This window comes from Phyllobates terribilis, unplaced genomic scaffold, assembly GCF_046119375.1.
Source record: "Phyllobates terribilis strain yellow unplaced genomic scaffold, ASM4611937v1 Scaffold_5__5_contigs__length_657084704, whole genome shotgun sequence".
Classification (NCBI taxonomy): domain Eukaryota; kingdom Metazoa; phylum Chordata; class Amphibia; order Anura; family Dendrobatidae; genus Phyllobates; species Phyllobates terribilis.
The window spans coordinates 533,848,360-533,872,156 of NW_027362765.1; the positions used below are offsets into that span (position 1 = coordinate 533,848,360).

At 45.2% G+C, this 23,797-nt stretch overlaps 1 protein-coding gene across 2 annotated transcripts in view; it reads right to left on the bottom strand.

Annotated features, from left to right (window-relative positions):
* Positions 1-851: 851 nt before the first annotated feature.
* Positions 852-23,797, bottom strand: part of FAM241B (family with sequence similarity 241 member B) — a 28,150-nt gene continuing 5,204 nt past the window's right edge. Inside the window, exons 2-4 of one of the 2 annotated variants that reach the window (XM_073685779.1) lie at positions 13,420-13,525; positions 2,739-2,885; positions 852-2,634 (exon numbers count right to left, since the gene is read on the bottom strand). In XM_073685779.1, the coding sequence (XP_073541880.1) occupies positions 2,599-2,634; positions 2,739-2,885; positions 13,420-13,525 (289 nt within the window). In that variant the 3' untranslated portion in view covers positions 852-2,598. Of the gene's footprint in view, positions 2,886-13,419; positions 13,526-23,797 lie in introns of both variants that reach the window. The other variant, XM_073685778.1, reaches the window with a different exon arrangement.

The following is a 23,797-nucleotide window of genomic DNA, read 5'->3' on the forward strand; positions in this document are numbered from 1 at the left end:
AAACCTTTATTCCTTTTACTTTATTCCCCTTTAATTGACCGCCCTGGGTCATGTACCGGGTCACTGCCACTGTGACATTCCCCAGCATCGACCGGCCCAGTTGCAGAGTACCCCACGGCCCAGGGGGCGCGTCATATAAATACATGGGAGCATAGAGAAGAGTATCCAGCAAGGGATTGCATCAAACTAATTTGTCTCATCTCTTTCAATAGTCTCAGACAGATTTTCAAACTGTGTTTTCTCTGAAATGCCCGAGTGTTTCAAAGAAAAAAAACATACCTGGCTGCAATCGTGCACCCAAGCTCAGATTTATGTTGCCTGTGGTTAGGGCTGCATGAATCGAATGGCAGGTTCCCTCTAAATCTCCTACTTGAAGCAAATGCGATATTCGAGTGAGACCGATGCTCAACTGCACTTTAGACTCAAGATTATGGTAGTTTTGGTTTTCGGCTAAACCACTGCAAATTAGCCTGTAAATATAAACTATTTTAGCAAATAAAATGCAGGGGCAATTTTAGACTAAAGCTACAGGAGCCATAAACACCGTGTGAATCTATTTTTTTTTAAGTCCTGGTTTAGTAAGGGTGAGGCGACTGACTTATCACTGCATAATTATCCTGTTTTTTTTTGCCTTTTATTAAAAACACGAGGCAGAAATGGTGATATACGTGCAGCCAACAGGAAACTGCACGAACATTAAGGGCATCATACCAAAAAGAGTATGCCAATTTAGAGAACATGGATGGTAAACAAAAACATTAGCAGACGCTGAAGAGTAGGAACATTTCCTGACTATAATTTGCCCATACGGTGATTGTGAATTTAGACTGTTGTTTAAGTCACACAGGAAACCGTTATTTAAAGATAATGATGTTTTAATTAGTCTTTTTACTACAAAGAACTTTTTTTATGCATATAAAGTAAATTTCCACATACATCATGTATTCAATGTCTTGTAGGAATATTGAAAGAAATGGAAGATTAAAGCAACAGAATATAAAATCCATAAAAGCGTGTCTACCAAATTATTGAACAATAAAAATAAAATGTACCAGACCATTGAAAGAAGACAGAATGAGATGAAATCCAGTTGCTGTAAGGGAAGGGGCACACTGAGGTGAGTACAGAGAAGCAGGTTATGTGGTCACTGGGGCATCACTGGAATCTACAAATGGTATAATGTCCGCTTACCAGCAGAATGCATCATGGAGGAATCCCTACGTGTCATTAGTTTTTGGCAAATCGGTATCACTCTAATAATTCTTGGCTGTGCTGATTGTGATGAAAGCAGCGGCCCAAATGTATGTCCCAAGCTGAGAAGTTGCACAAGTAATTGAAGTGACTTAAAAAAGTAGCTAAACTTTTAATTTACTTTTCTACATAACTTTGTCCAGTATAGAAAGTTATAAAACTATGCAAGTCACTTTATGAAGGAATTTGCCTTCATTGCTGTAAAAAAAAATAAAAATGTATGTACCGAGTGTATTCCAAACCCCTGCTTTTCCCAAGCCTATTTGTTGCCTTCAGCTGCATTGATGTCATAATGCCCTCATTTGGAGTACAGATACTGGCAGTGAAAGGGTCAGCTCAGCACCTGTGTCTCACTAACTCTGGAGAGAAGCTGCTGCAGGAGATCGGTCTGATAAGCACAATCCTCAGAGGAGGAAACAGGTGCTGACCCTATCACTGCCATTATCTGTTCTCCAAAATAGTATGTTCTGATATCACTGCAGATAAAAGCAGGCAAACAGACTGGAAAAAAGCAAGGATTTTGAAGCTGCTAATATGCAATTTTTTTTCTACAGGTATGAAGCAAATCCCTTAATAATGTAATTTGCAAAGTTTCAAAACTTTCCATACTGGATAAAATTATAAAGAAAAAAAAAAGTCGAATTCCTCTTTAAAGGACTTCTTTTAGAAAAGAAAATTGAAAAAAATACAACAAACATAATAAATAAATTGGGTGGCGCCCATTTTTAATTAAGACAATGACTACATCCCCATTCTCATAGTATAGTTGCTCTCAAGTATCTTTTATCAAAAATACAGCAGTCTATAATCTGCAAGGAATGTACAGGCTACAGATTTTTACTGAAATAAAACTTGCATTTGAGCGTCATTATGCTGTAATTTTCTATTGTTCCCATTAGCAGTTATCATTACTTAAATAGTAATCGCCTATTATGTTCCGTGAAACTTCTGAACACCAAATGTACTATTTAAGTACATTTTTCATGCAGTAAGTTTTTAACTGATTCATAAAACTGGGGTTATTTAGAACTTTTCATAGATTTACCTACATATTAAAAAAAAGGTTGTGTCTGTGGAATGGAGATAATATAAACCTCTAGTTGTTACAGATATTCAATTAGATCAACGTACATAATAGAGTAGGAATGTGATTAGGAACCAAACTCAAGGGCTAGAAAATGCAAAAGTCCCTCCATGGAACCAACACTTCCTTCCAGTAGGTGGTGAGAGCGATCCATCTGTTAGTCATGAAGGACAGGTGTACTGTCATTTGTATGCTCTGGTCCACTGGGGGTTAGAACCACTGAGTTTTCCAGAAACAGACACCACTGCTTTGTTTTCCATTCTTCATATCCAGTGTCCTGTGCTCCCATTTACCGCTGACTGAGGTGGGATACAACATATATTAGACCAACTAAAAGCAAGCCACGGAAACCCATCATTAGAATGAGAAAAAGAAAGAGAATAGACATGATGGGCTCTACCACCTGGTTTCCCAGGTTCCAGCGTGGAAAACCCATGTTCACCAGCTGCTGGTTAATGTTGGTGAAGGGAGAGCGCCCCTCCTGCCTTGCACCATCTTGGGGAATCTGCTGTGGTCCGGCTCCAGCATTTCCAACAGTGTTGAAAAATCCCTGCACAAGCAAAACAAATAAGAAGATAACCATTCATTGTAGAAAACAAAAATTAAATCTATAAATTACTATCTGGGGCACTTATCACAGCATTTAGGAAACTCTGCTAGTCATGATAGCCGTTTATGGAAAATCTGAATAATACCCAATAAATCCGCCATTAGAGCATCAAGCACAGGTCTGCCTAGTTTTGAAACAGTATTGAAGTAGGGAATGTATCAATGCACTGACTGATACATATGCTGCAGATATTACACAGCAGAGAAAACTGCACTGGTTTTGCTACAGTTTTAGACTTGAGAGATTTCACCTTTTGAATTACAAGAAATGTATACTACAATGTTAAATCAAGAAAATGCAGATAAAAAGCAGCTTTTTCTTGCGCTGCTGGTGAATCCACATGAAAGTATGCATTCAGATTAAGCAGTTCCAATAAAGGATTTTTTTATTTTATTCAGGTTATAAAATCTACGCGTTTCGAAGTTTATCTAACTTCTTCATCAGGACAAGAGATAACCATCTATGTTTGAGCCGAAGCGGCTGAATGTGTTGCGGCTGTTAGGCAATCTCTGCATGTGTCACAGCTGTCTAACAGCCGGGGCACATGCAGCCGCAGCGGCTCAAACATAGATACCGAGCATGCCGAAACTACTCGGGGAGAAACCGAGCGTGCTCGTTTAAAGGGTTACACGAGCACACTCGCTCAACACTAATAAAGACCTTTCAATGCACGCATTTGGGAGAGACCTGTCAATCAACTAGATCAGTGCAGCTCTTCAAACTATATTTTCTCTGAATCATCCTGCTCGTGGGTGGCCTATTGCCCTATTCCTTAGAAGAAAAAAAAATTGTCCCACATTACTGGATGAAACTCTGAACGATTTTTCAAAGTCATGTGAACCTACCCTAAAGGTAATTTTGGTGCCAAATTAGAAAGCAAAACATGACTGCCATATGATACGTATGTGAACAAAAATTTATTTGTTTGACTTGCAACTCATACACTGTGTTCCAAATTATTATGCAAATTGTCAAAGATTTAATTTTTTGTTTTTCAAATAAACTCACGGATGGTATTATCTCTCAGACCCTTTGGAACAATGAAATCAATCTCGAACACCTTTGATAATTCGTTTTTCAGGTGAGTCCAATTAAAGGAAAACTACTCTTAAGGGTTTGTCCGGTCCAAATCGATAAGTCTGCAGTCACTCTGTGTGACTGCACACTTATGAATCCCCCCAGCGCAGGCACTGTGTGTTGCGGGGATTCGCTGGTTTCTGAGCACGGACCGGATGGTATGTATGAGTTATACATACTGCCAGCCAGAGCCGGTCTAGTGGGCGTGGCCTCGCTCCATACACTTGTATGGAGCGAGGCTGCGCCCCATCTAGTGACTTTCACCAAGCATGTGATTTATGAAGGTAATTGCTTGCACCAGAATTTTTTAGGGGCTTCATAGAAAAAGGGTTGAATATATATGTACATACCAATTTTTAGTTATTTGATGCCATAAATTTAATTTAGGCCTATATTTTTCTGACTTCGACAACTTAGATTATTTAGTGCTGATTAGTGTTGAGCATTCCGATACTGTAATATCGGGTATCGGCCGATATTCGCGGTATCGGAATTCCGATACTTAATTCCGATACTTTTACAATATCGGATACCGGAATCGGAAGTTCCCATAATGCCTGCGCTCTGCAGTGTCTGTGAAGGATGACAAGTTGGATGGCAGCGCGATCCAGCCTGTCATCAGAATGCCATCCCAGCGGGGGAGAATTCTCCTGATTGTTTAAAAGCCGGCGGGCGGTATAAAGCCGCCGGCTTTTAAACAATCACACAGCCCCATACTGCTTCCCCGCAGCCTCCCACCCCGATCCTCCGCTCCCCTCGCCACCTCCCATCCCGATCGTAAGTTAGGACCGGGCGGGGAGCGCAGCTCCAAGGAGCGGGGAGTGAAGGACCCGGGCGGGGAAGCCGGCAGTGAAAAGACTTCACCGCCGGCTTTCCCGTTCTGTGCTGCGCTTTCCCGCCGGTTATTTCAAATGAACAGCTGAGGTATCAGGTGATGCCGATCAGCTGTTCATTTGAATTAGCCGCGGTGCCCTCAGAGGGTTCATGTGAGTTCATGCTTGACTGCATGAACTCACATGAACTTTCCCACGGCCGCACAGGTCAGCCTCACCTCCCAGACGATCAGACCGTCATGATTAGTGTGTGTGCGGGGTGTGTTTGCGCGATGTTTGTGCGGGTGTGCGCGGTGTGTGTGCGGGTGTGTGCGTGCAGGCAGACATAGGCCGATGTGACACTACTACTCCCATCGGCCTATGTCTGTCCCCCGTCCACTCCTGCCAGCAGGATCAGCTCGATGGGAGCAGTAGTTCCCATCAGACTGATCCTGCTATTTAAATTGCCCTATGTCCCCAATAAATGTTAAATACATGTCATTGGTGGCCAGTGGTTACCTAAAAGAAATTAGTTCATACATTACCTGTCCCCGCCGATCGCCACCTAAAATAAAGTAAAAAATAAAAAACTACACCTATACTCACCAAGACACCTAATTCCCCGAAGCCATCGATCTCCTGTAATAAAATATAAAATAATAAACCACAACCTTATCCTTACCCCTCCGTAGCAGTCCACGAGTGTCCCACGAAGATCTCCAGTTCAGAGCAGCCACACAGAATGTGACCGCTCTGAACCGCTGCCGCCGCTAGAATGACGGGGCCGTAAGGGTTCACCGGAGTTCAGGCAGCGCTGCTCCGGTTAGCTCCTTTACGGCCCTGCTGTATCGTGAGAAATTCCCACGGTACAGCAGTGCCGTAAAGGAGGTCTCCGGAGCTGCGCTGCCTGAATGCACTCCGGTGACCTCAGTCAGTGGCTCCCGCTGCCGGGAGCGGACGTGTTCCCGGCAGCGTGAGCTTACAGCAGCCATGCACAGCTGTCACCATCTCCAGATGTGACAGCTGTGCATGGGAGATCAGCGCAGGAACGTGGACAGGTAACTATTATTTTTAGTAAACTAAGAATTAAATAAAATTGTGTGTTTTATTTCAAATAAATTATTTTTTTCTGGGTGTAGTGTGTTTTTTCTTTTTAACACTTTGTAGGTTAGTAATGGGGGTGTCTTATAGACGCCCATCATTACTAACCTGGGCTTCATGGCAGCTGGCGCTGACATGAACCCCACCACTATTACCCCCTGCCACCGCACCAGGGCAGCGTGGAAGAGCGAGGCTAAGTGCCAGAGTTGGCGCATCCTATGGATGCGCCATTTCTGGGGCGGCTAACGACTGGTGTTTCTAGCCTGGGAGGGGGCCAATATTCATGGCACCCTTCCTGGGCTATTAATATCAGCCCCCAGCTGTCTGCCTAGCCTTTGCTAGCTATTAAAATAGGGGGGACCCCACGTCATTTTTTTGGGGGGGTCCCCCATTTTAATAGCTAGTAAAGGCTAGGTATTCAGCTGGGGGCTGATATTAGTAGCCTGGGAAGCTCCGTGGGTTTTACCCCCTTCCCAGGCTTCAAACATCTGCCCCAGCCGTCTGCTTAACCTCCGCTAGAGACTAAAATTATGGGGGATCCCACGCCATTTTTTTTTAAAATAAATCCATTATTTTAACACTAAATTACATTTGAGGAGTTAATAAAGATGCAGTCCCTAAATTATTATTTATTTTTTAATTAATTTTTCCCAAAACTTTTGACGTGGGCTTCGCCATATTTTTGTATGCCAGCCAGGTACAGCATCCAGCTTCTATGAACGCGCCATTTTCCGGGGCGGCTGCGGACTGCAATTTTCAGCGGGGGGCAGAAAGCTTGGGCCTCCCTGCGCTGCAGATTCCATCCCCCAGCTGCCTAGTTGTACCTGGCTGGACACAAAAATAGGGAGAAGCTCCACGTTTTTTTTTTTTTAATTATTTCATGAAATTCATGGAATAATTAAGAAAAAAAGGGCTTCCCTATATTGTTGTGTCCAACCAGGTACAAATAGGCAGCTGGTGGTTGGGGGCAGCCCGTTCCTGCCTGCTGTACCTGGCTGGACCCAAATATAGTGCAAAGCCCCACGTCAATTTTTTTTTAATTATTTCAGGAAATTCATGAAATAATTAAAAAAAAATTATGTGGGGCTTCGCCCTATATTTGTGTCCAGTCAGGTACAGCAGGCAGGAACGGGCTGCCCCCAACCACCAGCTGCCTATTTGTACCTAGCCGGACACAACAATATAGGGAAGCCCTTTTTTTCTTAATTATTCCATGAATTTCATGAAATAATTAAAAAAAAAATACGTGGGGCTTCGCCCTATTTTTGTGTCCAGCCAGGTACAACAAGGCAGCTGGGGGCTGGAATCCGCAGCGCAGGGAGGCCCAAGCTTTCTGGGCCCCACCCGCTGCAAATTGCAGTCCGCAGCCGCCCCGGAAAATGGCGCGTTCATAGAAGCGCCATCTTCTGGCGCTGTACCCAACTCATCCAGGGCCCTGGTGCGGTGGCTCACTGGGTAATAAAGGGGTTAAGGCCAGCTTGGCATTATCAGCTGGCCCTAAGCCCGAAATTCATGGGGTCACGCCAATATTAGACATGACCACCATGAATTTCTAGTAAAGTATTAAAAAAAAAACACAAACACCCAGAAAAAAGTCCTTTAATTGAAATAAAGACACAATTCTTTATTGTTCTAAATTAAACCATACTTACCATCACACCCATTCCAGCTGAAGCCAACGATCTCCTGCAATAAAAGTAAAATAATAAAGCAACCTCATCCTTACCTTTCCATGGTTCCCAGGACAGCTTCAGCTCTGCTACATCGAGATGACAGGCTGGACCGCAGCAGAACGCTGCCATCCAGCCTGTCATCCCGCAGACACTGAGAAGCGCAGGCATGCTTGCGCTCCTCAGTGTCTCGCTGTGACGGCATCCAGATGAGCCGAGGTCATGTCCAATGAACTCAGCTCACCTCATGCACGTCACTGACAGCGTGGGAAAATTCTCCTGCACTCAGCGCTTCAGCGTGAGAATTTTCCCACGCTGTCAGTGACGTGCATGAGGTGCGCCGAGTTCATTGGACATGACCTCACCTCATGCACGTCACTGACAGCGTGGGAAAATTCTCACGCTGAAGCGCTGAGTGCAGGAGAATTCTCCCACGCTGTCAGTGACGTACATGAGGTGAGCCGAGTTCATTGTCGGCTCATCTGGATGCCGTCACAGCCAGACACTGAGGAGTGGAAGTATGCCTGCGCTTCTCAGTGTCTGCGGGATGACAGGCTGGATGGCAGCGTTCTGCTGCGGTCCAGCCTGTCATCTCGATGTAGCAGAGCTGGAGCCGTCGTGGGAGCCATGGAAAGGTAAGGATGAGGTTGCTTTATTATTTTTCTTTTATTGCAGGAGATCGTTGGCTTCAGCTGGAATGGGCGTGATGGTAAGTATGGTTTAATTTAGAACAATAAAGAATTGTGTGTTTATTTCAATTAAAGGACTTTTTTCTGGGTGTTGTGTTTTTTTAAATACTTTACTAGAAATTCATGGTGGTCATGTCTAATATTGGCGTGACCCCATGAATTTCGGGCTTAGGGCCAGCTGATAATGCCAAGCTGGCCTTAACCCCTTTATTACCCAGTGAGCCACCGCACCAGGGCCCTGGATGAGTTGGGTACAGCGCCAGAAGATGGCGCTTCTATGAACGCGCCATTTTCCGGGGCGGCTGCGGACTGCAATTTGCAGCGGGTGGGGCCCAGAAAGCTTGGGCCTCCCTGCGCTGCAGATTCCAGCCCCCAGCTGCCTAGTTGTACCTGGCTGGACACAAAAATAGGGCGAAGCTCCACGTTTTTTTTTTTTTAAATTCATGAAATTCATGGAATAATTAAGAAAAAAAGGGCTTCCCTATATTGTTGTGTCCGGCTAGGTACAAATAGGCAGCTGGTGGTTGGGGGCAGCCCGTTCCTGCCTGCTGTACCTGACTGGACACAAATATAGGGCGAAGCCCCACATCAATTTTTTTTAATTATTTCATGAATTTCCTGAAATAATTAAAAAAAAATTGACGTGGGGCTTCGCACTATATTTGTGTCCAGCCAGGTACAGCAGGCAGGAACGGGCTGCCCCCAACCACCAGCTGCCTATTTGTACCTGGTTGGACACAACAATATAGGGAAGCCCTTTTTTTCTTAATTATTTCATGAATTTCATGAAATAATTAAAAAAAAAAAATACGTGAAGCTTCTCCCTATTTTTGTGTCCAGCCAGGTACAACTAGGCAGCTGGGGGATGGAATCTGCAGCGCAGGGAGGCCCAAGCTTTCTGCCCCCCCCCCCCCCCCCCCGCTGAAAATTGCAGTCCGCAGCCACCCCGGAAAATGGCGCGTTCATAGAAGCTGGATGCTGTACCTGGCTGGCATACAAAAATATGGCGAAGCCCACGTCAAAAGTTTTGGGAAAAATTAATTAAAAAATAAATAATAATTTAGGGACTGCATCTTTATTAACTCCTCAAATGTCATTTAGTGTTAAAATAAAGGATTTATTTTAAAAAAAATTGACGTGGGGCTTCGCCCTATATTTGTGTCCAGCCAGGTACAGCAGGCAGGAACAGGCTGCCCCCAACCACCAGCTGCCTATTTGTACCTGGCCGGACACAACAATATAGGGAAGCCCTTTTTTAAAAAAATTATTTCATGAAATAATTAAAAAAAAATTGACGTGGGGCTTCGCACTATATTTGTGTCCAGCCAGGTACAGCAGGCAGGAATGGGCTGCCCCCAACCACCAGCTGCCTATTTGTACCTGGTTGGACACAACAATATAGGGAAGCCCTTTTTTTCTTAATTATTCCATGAATTTCATGAAATAATTTAAAAAAAAAATGCGTGGGGCTTCGCCCTATTTTTGTGCCCAGCCAGATACAACTAGGCAGCTGGGGGCTGGAATCCGCAGCGCAGGGAGACCCAAGCTTTCTGGGCCACCCCCGCTGCAAATTGCAGTCCGCAGCCGCCCCAGAAAATGGCGCGTTCATAGAAGCGCCATCTTCTGGCGCTGTACCCAACTCATCCAGGGCCCTGGTGCGGTGGCTCACTGGGTAATAAAGGGGTTAAGGCCAGCTTGGCATTATCAGCTGGCCCTAAGCCCGAAATTCATGGGGTCACGCCAATATTAGACATGACCACCATGAATTTCTATTAAAGTATTTAAAAAAACACAACACCCAGAAAAAAGTCCTTTAATTGAAATAAACACACAATTCTTTATTGTTCTAAATTAAACCATACTTACCATCACGCCCATTCCAGCTGAAGCCAACGATCTCCTGCAATAAAAGTAAAATAATAAAGCAACCTCATCCTTACCTTTCCATGGCTCCCACGACAGCTTCAGCTCTGCTACATCGAGATGACAGGCTGGACCGCAGCAGAACGCTGCCATCCATCCTGTCATCCCGCAGACACTGAGAAGCGCAGGCATACTTCCACTCCTCAGTGTCTGGCTGTGACGGCATCCAGATGAGCCGAGGTCATGTCCAATGAACTCAGCTCACCTCATGTACGTCACTGACAGCGTGGGAAAATTCTCCTGCACTCAGCACTTCAGCGTGAGAATTTTCCCACGCTGTCAGTGACGTGCATGAGGTGAGCTGAGTTCATTGGACATGACCTCACCTCATGTATGTCACTGACAGCGTGGGAGAATTCTCACGCTGAAGCGCTGAGTGCAGGAGAATTTTCCCACGCTGTCAGTGACGTGCATGAGGTGAGCTGAGTTCATTGGACATGAACTCGGCTCATCTGGATGACGTCACAGAGAGACACTGAGGAGCGCAAGCATGCCTGCGCTTCTCAGTGTCTGCGGGATGACAGGCTGGATGGCAGCGTTCTGCTGCGGTCCAGCCTGTCATCTCGATGTAGCAGAGCTGAAGCTGTCGTGGGAACCATGGAAAGGTAAGGATGAGGTTGCTTTATTATTTTACTTTTATTGCAGGAGATCGTTGGCTTCAGCTGGAATGGGCGTGATGGTAAGTATGGTTTAATTTAGAACAATAAAGAATTGTGTCTTTATTTCAATTAAAGGACTTTATTCTGGGTGTTTGTGTTTTCTTTTAACTTTGACTATGGGGTTAGTAATGGGGGTGTCTTATAGACGCCTCTCCATTACTAACCTGGGCTTGATGTCAGCTGGCATTATAAGCTGACATCAACCCCAACCCTATTACCCCCTGCCACCGCACCAGGGCAGCGTGGAAGAGCGAGGCTAAGTGCCAGAATTGGCGCATCCTATGGATGCGCCATTTCTGGGGCGGCTGACGGCTGGTGTTTCTAGCCTGGGAGGGGGCCAATATTCATGGCACCCTTCCTGGGCTATTAATATCAGCCCCCAGCTGTCTGCCTAGCCTGTGCTAGCTATTAAATTAGGGGGGACCCCACGTTATTTTTTTGGGGGGGGTTCCCCCATTTTAATAGCTAGTAAAGGCTAGGTATTCAGCTGGGGGCTGATATTAGTAGCCTGGGAAGCTCCGTGGGTATTACCCCCTTCCCAGGCTTCAAACATTTGCCCCAGCTGTCTGCTTAACCTCCGCTAGAGCCTAAAATTAAGGGGAACCCCACGCCAATTTTTTTTTAAATAAATCTTTTAGTTTAACACTAAATGACAAGTACAGTAATCAACACTGTCACTGTACTTCATATATATGTGACTGACATGTTTCTATCTATCTAATCTATGTGTGATTCTCTATTCTTTCTATTCTAAATTGTCGGGTACCGCTGCTGAATTGCCGGCCGGCTTTCTTAAAGAGACGGTGCATGAAAACACTTATTTTTTTAAATAAATCCTTTACACTAAATGACAAGTACAGTAAGCAACACTGTCACTGTACTTCTTATATATGTGGCTGACATGTTTCTATCTATCTAATCTATGTGTGAAGCTCTATTCTGTCTGTTATAAATTGTCGGGTACAGATGCTGAATTGCCGGCCGGCTTTTTTAAAGAGACGGTGCACGAAAACACTAATATTTTTTTTAATAAATCCTTTACACTAAATGACAAGTACAGTAAGCAACACTGTCACTGTACTTCATATATATGTGACTGACATGTTTCTATCTATCTAATCTATGTGTGAAGCTCTATTCTTTCTGTTGTAAATTGTCGGGTACCGGTGTATGCCGCTGATGAATTGCCGGCTTTTCATGTCATTCTACATTATTCTTAGTTGTTTTCCTTCATGTAGAATTAACCTACAAGGAAAGAAAGGGTTTATTTTCATTCCGATATTTGTGTCCCATTGACTTGCATTGGTTTCCGGTATCGTAATCGGCGATATCCGATACTTTTTGGGTATCGGCCCGATCCAATCCGATACGATATTTCCTGATATCGGAAGGTATCGCTCAACACTAGTGCTGATGCATCACACACAAATCGGATTACAAAAATATTTAAACACAGGTTGTAATGTAACAAAATAGGTAAAAAGCCAAGGCGAGGGGGGGGGGGTGTGAGGGTGAATACTTTCGCAAGCCACTGTATGTTAAAGGGAACCTGCCACCATCCATGAAGATGCAGTCCAATCTGCAGGTTCCATGTTACAGAGCCCCCTAGCTGCGCAGACTGATACATAGCTTTGTAAGAAAACATTTAGGCTGTGTGCCCACGTAGCATTTTTCAAGCGTATATGCTGCGGAATTTCCGCAGCGTAAACGCTTGAAAAACGCATGTATATCCGCACCCCATGGTCCCCAATGGGATTCCGCAAGTTCTATGCACATGTTGCGGATTTTTCCGCAGCGTTTATGCCGCGTTCAAAAATCCGCAGCATGTCATTTAATTTTGCGTTTCCGCAAGCGGAATTGCCTTAGTCCAATGCATAAAAAACGCAAGGCAATTCCGCATGTGGAAAACGCGTGATAAACGCGCGAAAAATGCGCGATAAACGCGTGCGGAATTCCGCATGCGTTTTTCCGGGAGAGGACTTGCATTTATGCAGCAGAAATTTTCTGCTTCATAAATGCAACGTGGGCACATAGCCTTAGTATAACTTGTGGTTTAATCATTTAATCCTCCTGATATACAACATGATGCCTGCAGTTTGGACTGCATTTTCCCTTTAACATGTAACTTGGCCTGTTAAGATGTTTTTGATTGAAAAGGCTTTTGATTTCAGTAAATGTGACTTCTTAATGCTGCAAATTCAACAAATTACTATTTCAATTTTTGTCAACCTATAAAATGTTTGGAAACTCTGTTGTGCATAATAATTTGGAACAGTAAATTTTGAGTTTTTTTGGAAAAATAATACAGCTATCATTAGGAGGTGTGTCCAGAAAAAAAAAAGATAATTTTTCATCTGAACAGTCCATGTGTAAAAAAACTCACCTGAACAACCCTACTGAATTACATTGGTCAGAGTGAGGACCTTGTGAGGTCAGTTATTTTCACGAACAGCACTTGGACCAAAAGTATGGTTGTGTGAACGTGGCCTTAGCCAAAATGTAGTATATTGGACACAGAGAGCTGGATCTAAACAAGCTCTTACCTGGCGAGTACTGCTGCGTTGGCTGTTTGCTCGGACTCGAGGGTCATCATCTTGAACAATTTCACCATTTGCTAAAATTCGCACCATTTTCTTTAAAAGTAACAATCTAATGGAAACAAACATGTAAGTATAAGGCATCAGAAGGCGCACATCATAAGTTATCTGTATTCTATGCAGATGGATTCTGATAATAACAAGTAAATAAATTAATCATATCCGGCAGCCTTAAAGAGCTCTTCTCAGTAACGAATATTCCCTATGTTTTGTAAGCTCCCAACAACTGCTAGGATCTGAGCACATGGCTAAAAAAGGCACATGAAATGGTTTTTCCCTAATGGGACAATCATTATAAAAAGTTCATTAACATTAAGGCTATGTGCCCACGATGCAGAAATGCTCTGGATTTTCCTGAGCGTTTCTGCATCTCCCTGGCAGAAAAAAACGCATGCGGATTGTACATGCGGATTGTGCATGCGGATTGTACATGCGGATTGTACATGCGTTTCCTGCCAGGGACAAGCGGATGTGAAGCGTTCTTCACATGCATTTCCGCATGCGGGTTGTCAAGCGCTTTCCAAGAGATTTTAGCATCACTTGGAAAGTGCTTGTCAACTTGGTCACACTATATAAATCCATGCAACCGGCATGGATTTATATACTGTGACCGAAAGAATGTTTAAAAATAAAAACTAAATCTATACTTACCTTCTGATGGCCCCCGCAGTCTTGCTTCGCTCCGTCCTGGCTGCCGGCAGATCGTGGTACACTGAAGGACCCGTCACATGACTAAGATGTCAACGCAGTCCATCGCGATCTGCCGGCAAGGGAGGACGAGCGCAGCGGGGGCCATCAGAAGGTAAATATAATATTTATTTTTTAATTTTATTCTTTTTTTTTTTTTTTTTTACAGTTTCTATGGTACCCGGGTCCGGAGGAGAGACTCCTCTCCTCTAGACCTGGGTACGATCCGCACATTGAAACGCTTGGATCCCGCATGTACTTATCTAGTGAAGTGGAATACATGCGTTCTAATGCAAGTCAATGGCGGCGAAAACGCAGCACTTCCGCGAAATAATTGGTAGTGCAGCGTTTTTTTCCGCAATGATAATCCGCAGCGGAAATTTCCGCAGCATGTGCACAGCACATGCGGATTATCATTGGGGAACATGGCAGGCCTTCTACCATGCTTTTTTAAGCGTTTCTGCAGCGTTTTTGCCGCTGCGGAAACGCTTAAAAAAAAAGCATCGTGGGCACACAGCCTAAGGCCAAGTTCAGATGTCTGAAAAACACTGTCCATATACTGACTGATGTATACACTGGCAACGGGTATCCTGACCCAAACTTAGCAGCCTCACCAGAATGGGACCATGATACATGGACATCTGAATGAGACCTAAGGCCTTGTTCACTAATTGATGGCCCAAAGAATTAATTGTATAGTTTAGTACTACTATCAACTATAAGTTCCAGCAAAAATATTTGGTTGGTATTTTCTTTACCTATATAAATAAAAATGTAAATGTTCGTTTGTTCAAAATCTTAAATCTCCGAAAGTTCTTCACCGATTGCTTTGAAATTTTGACATAATGTGCAATCGAATACACGCATGTTTTTATATACCAGCTGTTGGATGTAAAAGCAACACAGAGAGGGGGATGTTACGAGCTCAGTCCCAAGCTGACTCTCCCCGGCCGCCAGGCATTCTTCCCCCCTTAGTGACATCTCAATCATAAACCATTCTCCCTCTCCTTCATTCGCCCCAGCCACTGCCTGTGCGCTGCTCCTTTCGTATTCCCGGTGGGGGTTGGAGGGAAGGGGAAATGACGAGACCGTCTGTTCGAGGCCGAAAGACGTTGCTGCTCATCACCACCACCACCTGAGTGGCGGCCGCCTCTGCTCTCCGGCACCGCCGCGGCTTCTTTTTCTCAGGCAGGTGAGTCTTATTTCCGACTGCGCAACAACAAGCAGGGGAGGGAGGGAAGGAGAAAGGGAGGCTGAATGGGGAGGCTGCATGGAGAGGCGCTGGCCGCGGCCTCCGCTGTGGGCGCTGAGCTGGGCCCGAGCCTCGCAGCAGTGGGCGGATAGCGAGTGACTGCAAATCCCACTACGCCACCGGCAGGGGCGGTGCTGTGATCTGTCCGGTACCAGCCCGGGACATATCAAGCAGATCACCCCCTCCTCCTCTGCCGCCTCCAACTATCAACAGCGCCAGCATTGCCCCATAAATAAATATATATATATAAATAAATGAATGAAAGTTGCGTTCAAATACACGCATGTATATACCTACTATGTTTTTATATACCAGCTGTTGGACGTAAAAGCAACACACGCTATACTCCAACAAAAAATACTGTATACCCACAAGCACACAAGCATTGTGAAATCAAATATTTTAGAAACGTGCGCTCTCTTTTCTTTCTTTTCCATTTAACTAGACTGAGCCACAGCAACGCATGGCCGGCTACAGCTAGTATTATTATAAATGTTTACGCAATGAAACTACCTGTATGAAATGTTAAAAAATAAAAAAACAAACTACCAATTATTTTCCAAGTGTATTTTCCAAGTTCCACCAATGCGAATGTTTTGGTAGTCAAAAATGTGGTCATGATGCACTGTTATGGGGGAGGGGGTCTGCTGCTGACACTGTTATAGGGGTAATGTCCCTGATTCTGTACTAATAACCCTCATCCTGGCATATACAATGGGTACGGAAAGTATTCAGACCCCTTTAAATGTTTCACTCTGTTTCATTGTAGCCATTTGGTAAATTCTAAAAAGTTCTTTTTTTTCTCATTAAAATACACTCTTCACCCCATCTTGACTGAAACAAACAGAAATGTAGACATTTTTGCAAATTAAAAAAGAAAAACTGAAATATCACATGGTCATAAGTATTCAGACCCTTTGCTCAGACACTCATGTTTAAGTCACATGCTGTCCATTTCCTTGTGATTCTCCTTGAGATGGTTATACTCCTTCATTGAAGTCCAGCTGTGTTTAATTAACCCCTTAACAACATTTGCCGTACTAATACGCGTCTGTGCCCTGGGACTTAAGAGCCAGACCCGTATTAGTACGTCATATCTTTAATGCGGCACCGTGACTTAAGTCGCGGTGACAGCATTAAAGTTACGGTGCCATCCTACCTCCTGTTAGATGGCGTCATCATCCCGGGGGCTGTCGCCGCGTCCCCGCACCAGCGATCGCTGTGATTGGCTGTTCAAATCTGAACAGCCAATCACAGCATTTCTCACTGTTTCCGGCAATGTGATTGCCGGAAACAGTGATCTGCAGCCTAGGATCGGTGCTCCTATGAGCACCGATCCTAGGATGTTGATAGGACACCCCAGCCCTGGCCCCGGACTGCTATGATCGGTGCGATCGCCGATCACATCGATCGCACCGATCGTAGCGCGACCGCGCGGTGACAGGGCGGTCATGGGGCGGTGACCGGCTTGTGACCTGCCTGTCACCGCCCCATGACCCCCTGTAATGTGATTCAAGCCCCCAGACTGCTCTGATTGGAGCGATCAATGTCATCATCGATCGCTCCAATCAGAGTACCTGAATACAGGTGACCGGCGGTCACAAGGAAGTGTCACCTCTCTGTGACCCCCTGTGGTGCGTGCTCTGCTCCAGCCATATCTGATTGGTGCAATCAGTGTCACCAATCAGATGGCTGGGGCACAACATGCACCACAGGGGGTCACAGAGGGGTGACACCTCCCTGTGACCGCCTGGTCACCTGTATTCAGGTACTCTGATTGGAGCGATCAATGTCATCAATCATTGCTCCAATCAGATTACCTCCACCTGTCACCACCCCATCATCACCCTGTGACCGCCCTGCAGACCCTCACATTTGGTGAGGATTTCTACAGAGCGATCACATCTGATGTGTCTGTGCTGGGCCTTGTAGTGCCACAGAATATTCTGTGACACCACAAGACCATCTTCTCACTGTTCCAGTCGCTGCTGCTGCTGCTGCTCCTGGATCTTCTGTTCCAGCGTCCTGGATCTTGTGCTCCAGCTCCTGGATCTTCTGCTCCTGACCTGCTGTGGTTCCTGCTCCAGAGCCTGCTGCTGATCCTGCAGAGAAGACTTTGGTAAGTCTGTTCTCCCCTCATCCACCCCAATCCCCCCTCCCCCCTCTTTTTACCCCCGTAACCTTTTTTTCTGCATCCTGCAGCGGTCTCCAGCTCTGGTCCGAGTCTCCAGCTCCACTCCCGGTCACCAGCGCCGGGCTCCCGGTCACCAGCGCCGGGTCTTCTGTTCCAGTCCTGCTGACCCTTTGGTAAGTCCATCTCTGATCTCCCCTCATCCACCCCAATCCCCCTCTTCCCACTCCCCTGTCTTTTTACCCCTCTTCCCACTCCCCTGTCTTTTTACCCCCCTTCCCACCCCAATCCGCCTCACCCCAGTGTCCCTGTTAATTCTTTTGCTTCTGATCTCCAGCTCCAGTACCGGTCTCCTGCACCGGGCTCCTGGTCTCCTGCACCGGGCTCCTGGTCTCCTGCACCGGGCTCCTGGTCTCCTGCACCGGGCTCCTGGTCTCCTGCACCGGGCTCCTGGTCTCCTGCACCGGGCTCCTGGTCTCCTGCACCGGGCTCCTGGTCTCCTGCACCGGGCTCCTGGTCTCCTGCACCGGGCTCCTGGTCTCCTGCACCGGGCTCCTGGTCTCCTGCACCGGGCTCCTGGTCTCCTGCACCGGGCTCCTGGTCTCCTGCACCGGGCTCCTGGTCTCCTGCACCGGGCTCCTGGTCTCCTGCACCGGGCTCCTGGTCTCCTGCACCGGGCTCCTGGTCTCCTGCACCGGGCTCCTGGTCTCCTGCACCGGGCTCCTGGTCTCCTGCACCGGGCTCCTGGTCTCCTGCACCGGGCTCCTGGTCTCCTGCACCGGGCTCCTGGTCTCCTGCACCGGGCTCCTGGTCTCCTGCACCGGGCTCCTGGTCTCCTGCACCGGGCTCCTGCTCTGGGTCTTCTGTTCCAGTCCTGCTGACCCTTTGGTAAGTCTATCTCTGATCTCCCCTCATCCACCCCAATCCCCCTCTTTGTGAAGCACCTGGGGGTTGCAACTGCTCACTATGCATCTAGATAGGTGCCTTGGGGGGTCTAGTTTCCAAAATGGGGTCACTTGTGGGGGAGCTCCAATGTTTGGGCACACAGGGGCTCTCTAAACGCAACATGGTGTCCGCTAATTATTCAAGCAAATTTTACAATCAAAAAGTCAAATGGCGCTCCTTCCCTTCCGAGCCCTACAGTGCGCCCAAACAGTGTTTTTTCCCCAAATATTGGGTATCTGCGTGCCCAGGGGAAATTGCACAACAAATTTTGCGGTCCATTTTTTCTTGTTACCCCTGTGAAAATAAAAAAAATTGGGTCTAAAGTAACATTTTTGTGAAAAAAGTTAAATGTTCATTTTTTTCTTCCACATTCAAAAAATTCCTATGAAGCACCTGAAGGGTTAATAAAGTTCTTGAATGTGGTTTTGAGCACCTTGAGGGGTGCAGTTTTTAGAATGGTGTCACTTTTGGGTATTTTCTGTCATAAAGACCTCTCAAAGTGACTTCAAATGTGATGTGGTCCCTAAAAAAATGGTTTTGTAAATTTTGTTGGAAAAATGAGAAATCGCTGGTCAAATTTTAACCCTTATAGCTCCCTAACAAAAAAAAATTTTGGTTCCAAAATTGTGCTGATGTAAAGTAGACATGTGGGAAATGTTATTTATTAACTCTTTTGTGTGACATATCGCTCTGATTTCAGGGCTTAAAAATTCAAATTTTGAAAATTGCTAAATTTTCACCAAATTTCCGTTTTTTTCACAAATAAACACAAGTGATATCGAAGAAATTTTTCCACAATCATGAAGTACAATATGTCACGAAAAAACAATCTCAGAATCAGGGGGATCCGTTGAAGCGTTCCAGAGTAATTACCTCATAAAGTGACAGTGGTCAGAATTGTAAAAATTGGCCCAGTCATTAACGTGCAAACCACCCGCGGGGCTTAAGGGGTTAAACTGATAGGACTTGATTTGGAAAGGCACACACCTATCTATATAAGACCTCACAGCGCATGTCAGACCAAATGAGAATCATAAGCTCAAAGGAACTGCCCAAGGAGCTCAGAGACAGAATTGTGGCAAGGCACAGATCTGGCCAAGGTTACATAAGAATTTCTGCAGTACTCAAGGTTCCTAAGAGCACAGTGAGCTCCATAATCCTTAAATGGAAGAAGTTAGGGACCACCAGAAGTCTTCCTAGACCTGGCCGTCCAGCCAAACTGAACAATCGTGGGAGAAGAGCCTTGGTGAGAGAGGTAAAGAAGAACCCCAAGATCACTGTGGCTGAGCTCCAGAGATGCAGTAGGGAGAAAGTTCCACAATGTCAACTATCACTGCAGCCCTCCACCAGTTGGGCCCTTATGGCAGAGTGGCCCGACGGAAGCCTCTCCTCAGTGCAAGACATATGAAAGTTTGCTCAAAAACACATGAAGGACTCCCAAACTATGAGAAATAAGATTCTCTGTTCTGATGAGACGAAGATAGAACTTTTTGGTGATAAGCGGAATGTGTGGAGAAAACCAGGCACTACTCATCACCTGCCCAATACAATCCCAACAGTGAAACATGGTGGTGGCAGCATCATGCTATGGGGGTGTTTTTCAGCTGCAGGGACAGGACGACCGGTTGCAATTGAAGGAAACATGAATGCAGCCAAGTACAGAGATATCCTGGATGAAAACCTCTGTGCTCTGGACCTCAGACTTGACCGAAGGTTCACCTTTCAACAAGACAATGACCCTAAGCACACAGCTAAAATAACAAAGGAGTGGCTTCAGAACAAATCTGTGACCATTCTTGACTGGCCCAGCCAGAGCCCTGACCTAAACCCAATTGAGCATCTCTGGAGAGACCTGAAAATGGCTGTCCACCAATGTCCACCATCCAACCTGACGGATCTGGAGAGGATCTGCAAGAAATAATGGCAGAGGATCCCCAAATCCAGGTGTGAAAAACTTGTTGCATCATTCCCAAGACGACTCATGGGTGTACTTGCTCAAAAGGGGGCTTCTACTCAATACTGAGCAAAGGATCTGAATACTTATGACCATGTGATATTTCAGTTTTTCTTTTTTAATAAATTTGCAAAAACTTCAACATTTCTGTTTTTTTTTCAGTCAAAATTGGGTGCAGAGTGTACATTAATGAGAAAAAAATGAACTTTTTAGAATTTACCAAATGGCTGCAATGAAACAAAGAGTGAAAAATTTAAAGGAGTCTGAATACTTTCCGTACCCACTGTATATGCCCCCATCCTGGTATATCTGGCCCCCATCCCGGCAATGCATGGCAACCCATCCCCATCCCGGCAATGCATGGCAACCCCATCCCCATCCCGGCAATGCATGGCAACCCCATCCTCATCCCGGCAATGCATGGCAACCCCATCCCGGCATTGCATGGCCCCCTCATCTCCATCAGGCTGCACAAAAAAATAAATAAAGGATTATACTCACCTCCCCTCAGGTGCAGCACTGCGTCCTGTTCTGCTGCTAGCAGCTGATGTCTCCGTGTGAGCAGCGCATGATATCACTGCCATGCGTCCCCACACGCTAAGGCCAGCTGCCGGAAGATTCACTGCTCCCCACGTCCGGACTACGGGTGTGGGGGAGTGGTGAATATCCATTCTCTTTAATAACATGCACAGTGTCAGCCGTTGAACGATCACGTGTGTCAGCTACTAAAGAGAATGAATATTCACTACTCCCAGTGAATATTCATTTTCAACAGCGGGCACAGCGTTAGCCGCAGCAGGCGGCTCCTACCTCCAGTGTCCCGTTCCTCCGCCGCTACCGCTCCCCCACACAGCCGGAGCGTACATCCGGACTATAAGACGCATCCCCCACTTTCCTCCAAAATTTTGGAAGAAAAAAGTGCATTTTAGTTCGAAAAACATGATGTTTTTCTTTGAAACACACCAGCATTTCAAATTAATCATACAGCCAGCATCATTTACAACAGGTTCCCTTTAAACAACAGCCAATTAGCTATGTGTTTTTCGGTCGGCGGTAATTTAGTAGCCTGCTTAGATAGGCCGACCATGCTTCTGATGCGCTCACAACAACCAATAATAAATCGTTCTATGCACATAGGTTGCCATTGTTTTGGCATCGCATCATCCCCCAGTAAACAGGACTTGTGCTGCCGAGAACTATGACAGTCTATGTGCATAAGAGAGAGGGGGGATTAGGAGCTCACCACGCTATGTCTTCTAATGCTGAAGTTGAAATCTGCTTGTCGGGTGCCGGTCCTGCTGATGAAGTTCAGCCAAAAGTTTGAGGAAAGGAAAATAAGCGGCACATCCGTCCAACAATGAATAAAAATTATTTCATGCTTTATTGAGGATTCATTAAAAACATGGAGTCTATGTGCATAGAACTATCTATTACACAGGTATACAGTGATTTTGGTGCCAACCATGTCTGAACGGTTTTATATTAAGTACATGGTGCTGATTTAGTCAAATGACTTCGGTTTTGCCAGATTGGCTCTAGTTTGAGATATTTGTTAATTAATTGCAGTAGAATTCTGGCTTAAAAAAAAATCTCTTTTATAGCATTGTAAGCCTAAGAATTGTAATACAAATTAATTATATGGGATATTTCATTATCTAAGACATTGAGTCAAAAGACCAAAAGCCATTGCATTTATTATCACACACAAGTCGCATTGGGGAAATGCATAATTTTCATGGATGAATTCTCAAAAACTAGAACCAATTTAGTAAAAGTAATGGGATTTTTGAGTTCAGCACCCTCAACATTTCCCAAACCATTCAAAAACCCTTGGTACCTGACAAAAAAATTTTTTTGTAGACCTGTGATACTAATCATTCTGTGAGCTTCAGAAGCACGGTTGGCCTATGTAAACAGGCCATTAAATGACCGCCAATAGACAAACATTGTAGCCAATTTAGAACAATGATTTTTAAACAAGCTTAAGGCTGTGTGCTCACGATGCGTTTTTTAAGCGTTTAAGCAGCGGCAAAAACGCTGCAGAAACGCTTAAAAAACACATGGTAGAAGGCCTGCCATGTTCCCCAATGATAATCCACATGTGCTGTGCACATGCTACGGAAATTTCCGCTGTGGATTATCATAGCGGAAAAAAACGCAGCACTACCAATTATTCTGCGTAAGTGCTACGTTTTCGCCGCCATTGACTTGCATTGGAACGCATGTATTACGCATCACTGCATATGTAGATGCGCAATCCACGCGTTTCAATGTGCGGATGGTACCCAGGTCTAGAGAAGAGGAGACTCTCCTCCGGACCCAGGTACCATAGAACCTGTGAAAAAAAGAATAAAATAAAAAATAAATGTTATATTTACCTTCTGACGGCCCCCGCTGCGCTCGTCCTCACTTGCTGGCAGATTGCGGTGGACTAAAGGACCTGCGCTGACGTCATAGTCATGTGACGGCAGGTCCTTCAGTGTAGCGTACCGCGATCTGCCAGCAGCCAGGACGGAGCGAAGCAAGACTCCGGGGGCCATCAGAAGGTAAGTATAGATTTACTTTTTTATTTTTTACCATTCTTTAAGGTCACACTATATAAATCCATGCCGTTTTCATGGATTTATATAGTGTGACCAAGTTGACAAGCACTTTCCAAGTGATGCTAAAATCGCTTGTCAACCCGCATGCGGAAGAACACTTCATATCCGCTTGTCCCAGGCAGGAAAACGCATGTACAATCCGCATGCGTTTTTTCTGCCAGGGAGATGCAGAAACTCTCAGGAAAAAAATCCGGAGCATTTCTGCATCGTGGGCACATAGCCTAAAAGTAATTTCACAAAGTAATGTTTGCTTGTCCGTCGAGTGATAGACAGCCTGCTTAACTGGTCAATTATTAGGAAACTATTATCAGTTCACAATACATTAGTAAGTATAAATGCATATTAAAGGGGTTTTCCCACAAATAAAGTTCAGTTTAATCAATAATATTATTCAAAGATCTAAGTTCCACAATTAGAAGTGATTAAATAAAATGTTCCTGTGCTGAGATAATCTTATAAATGTGCCCTTCTGTGTACTGTGTAATGGCTGTGTCTGACCATACAGGGACATGGTCTGATCATACCACATCTCCTGGGCAGGTGAGGAAGCAAAAGACAATACAGACAGAACAGCAGGGGATCACAGCTGATTCTTTTTGTGAGGTAAAACATTTCACTGCCTGTTTTTAAACCATGTTTTACCTCAAAGAAAGAATCAGCTGCAATCCTGTGCTGTAATGTCTGTATACTCTGGTTTCCTCCCCTGCCCAGGGGATGTGGTATGATCAGACTATGTCATTGCACGGTCAGAC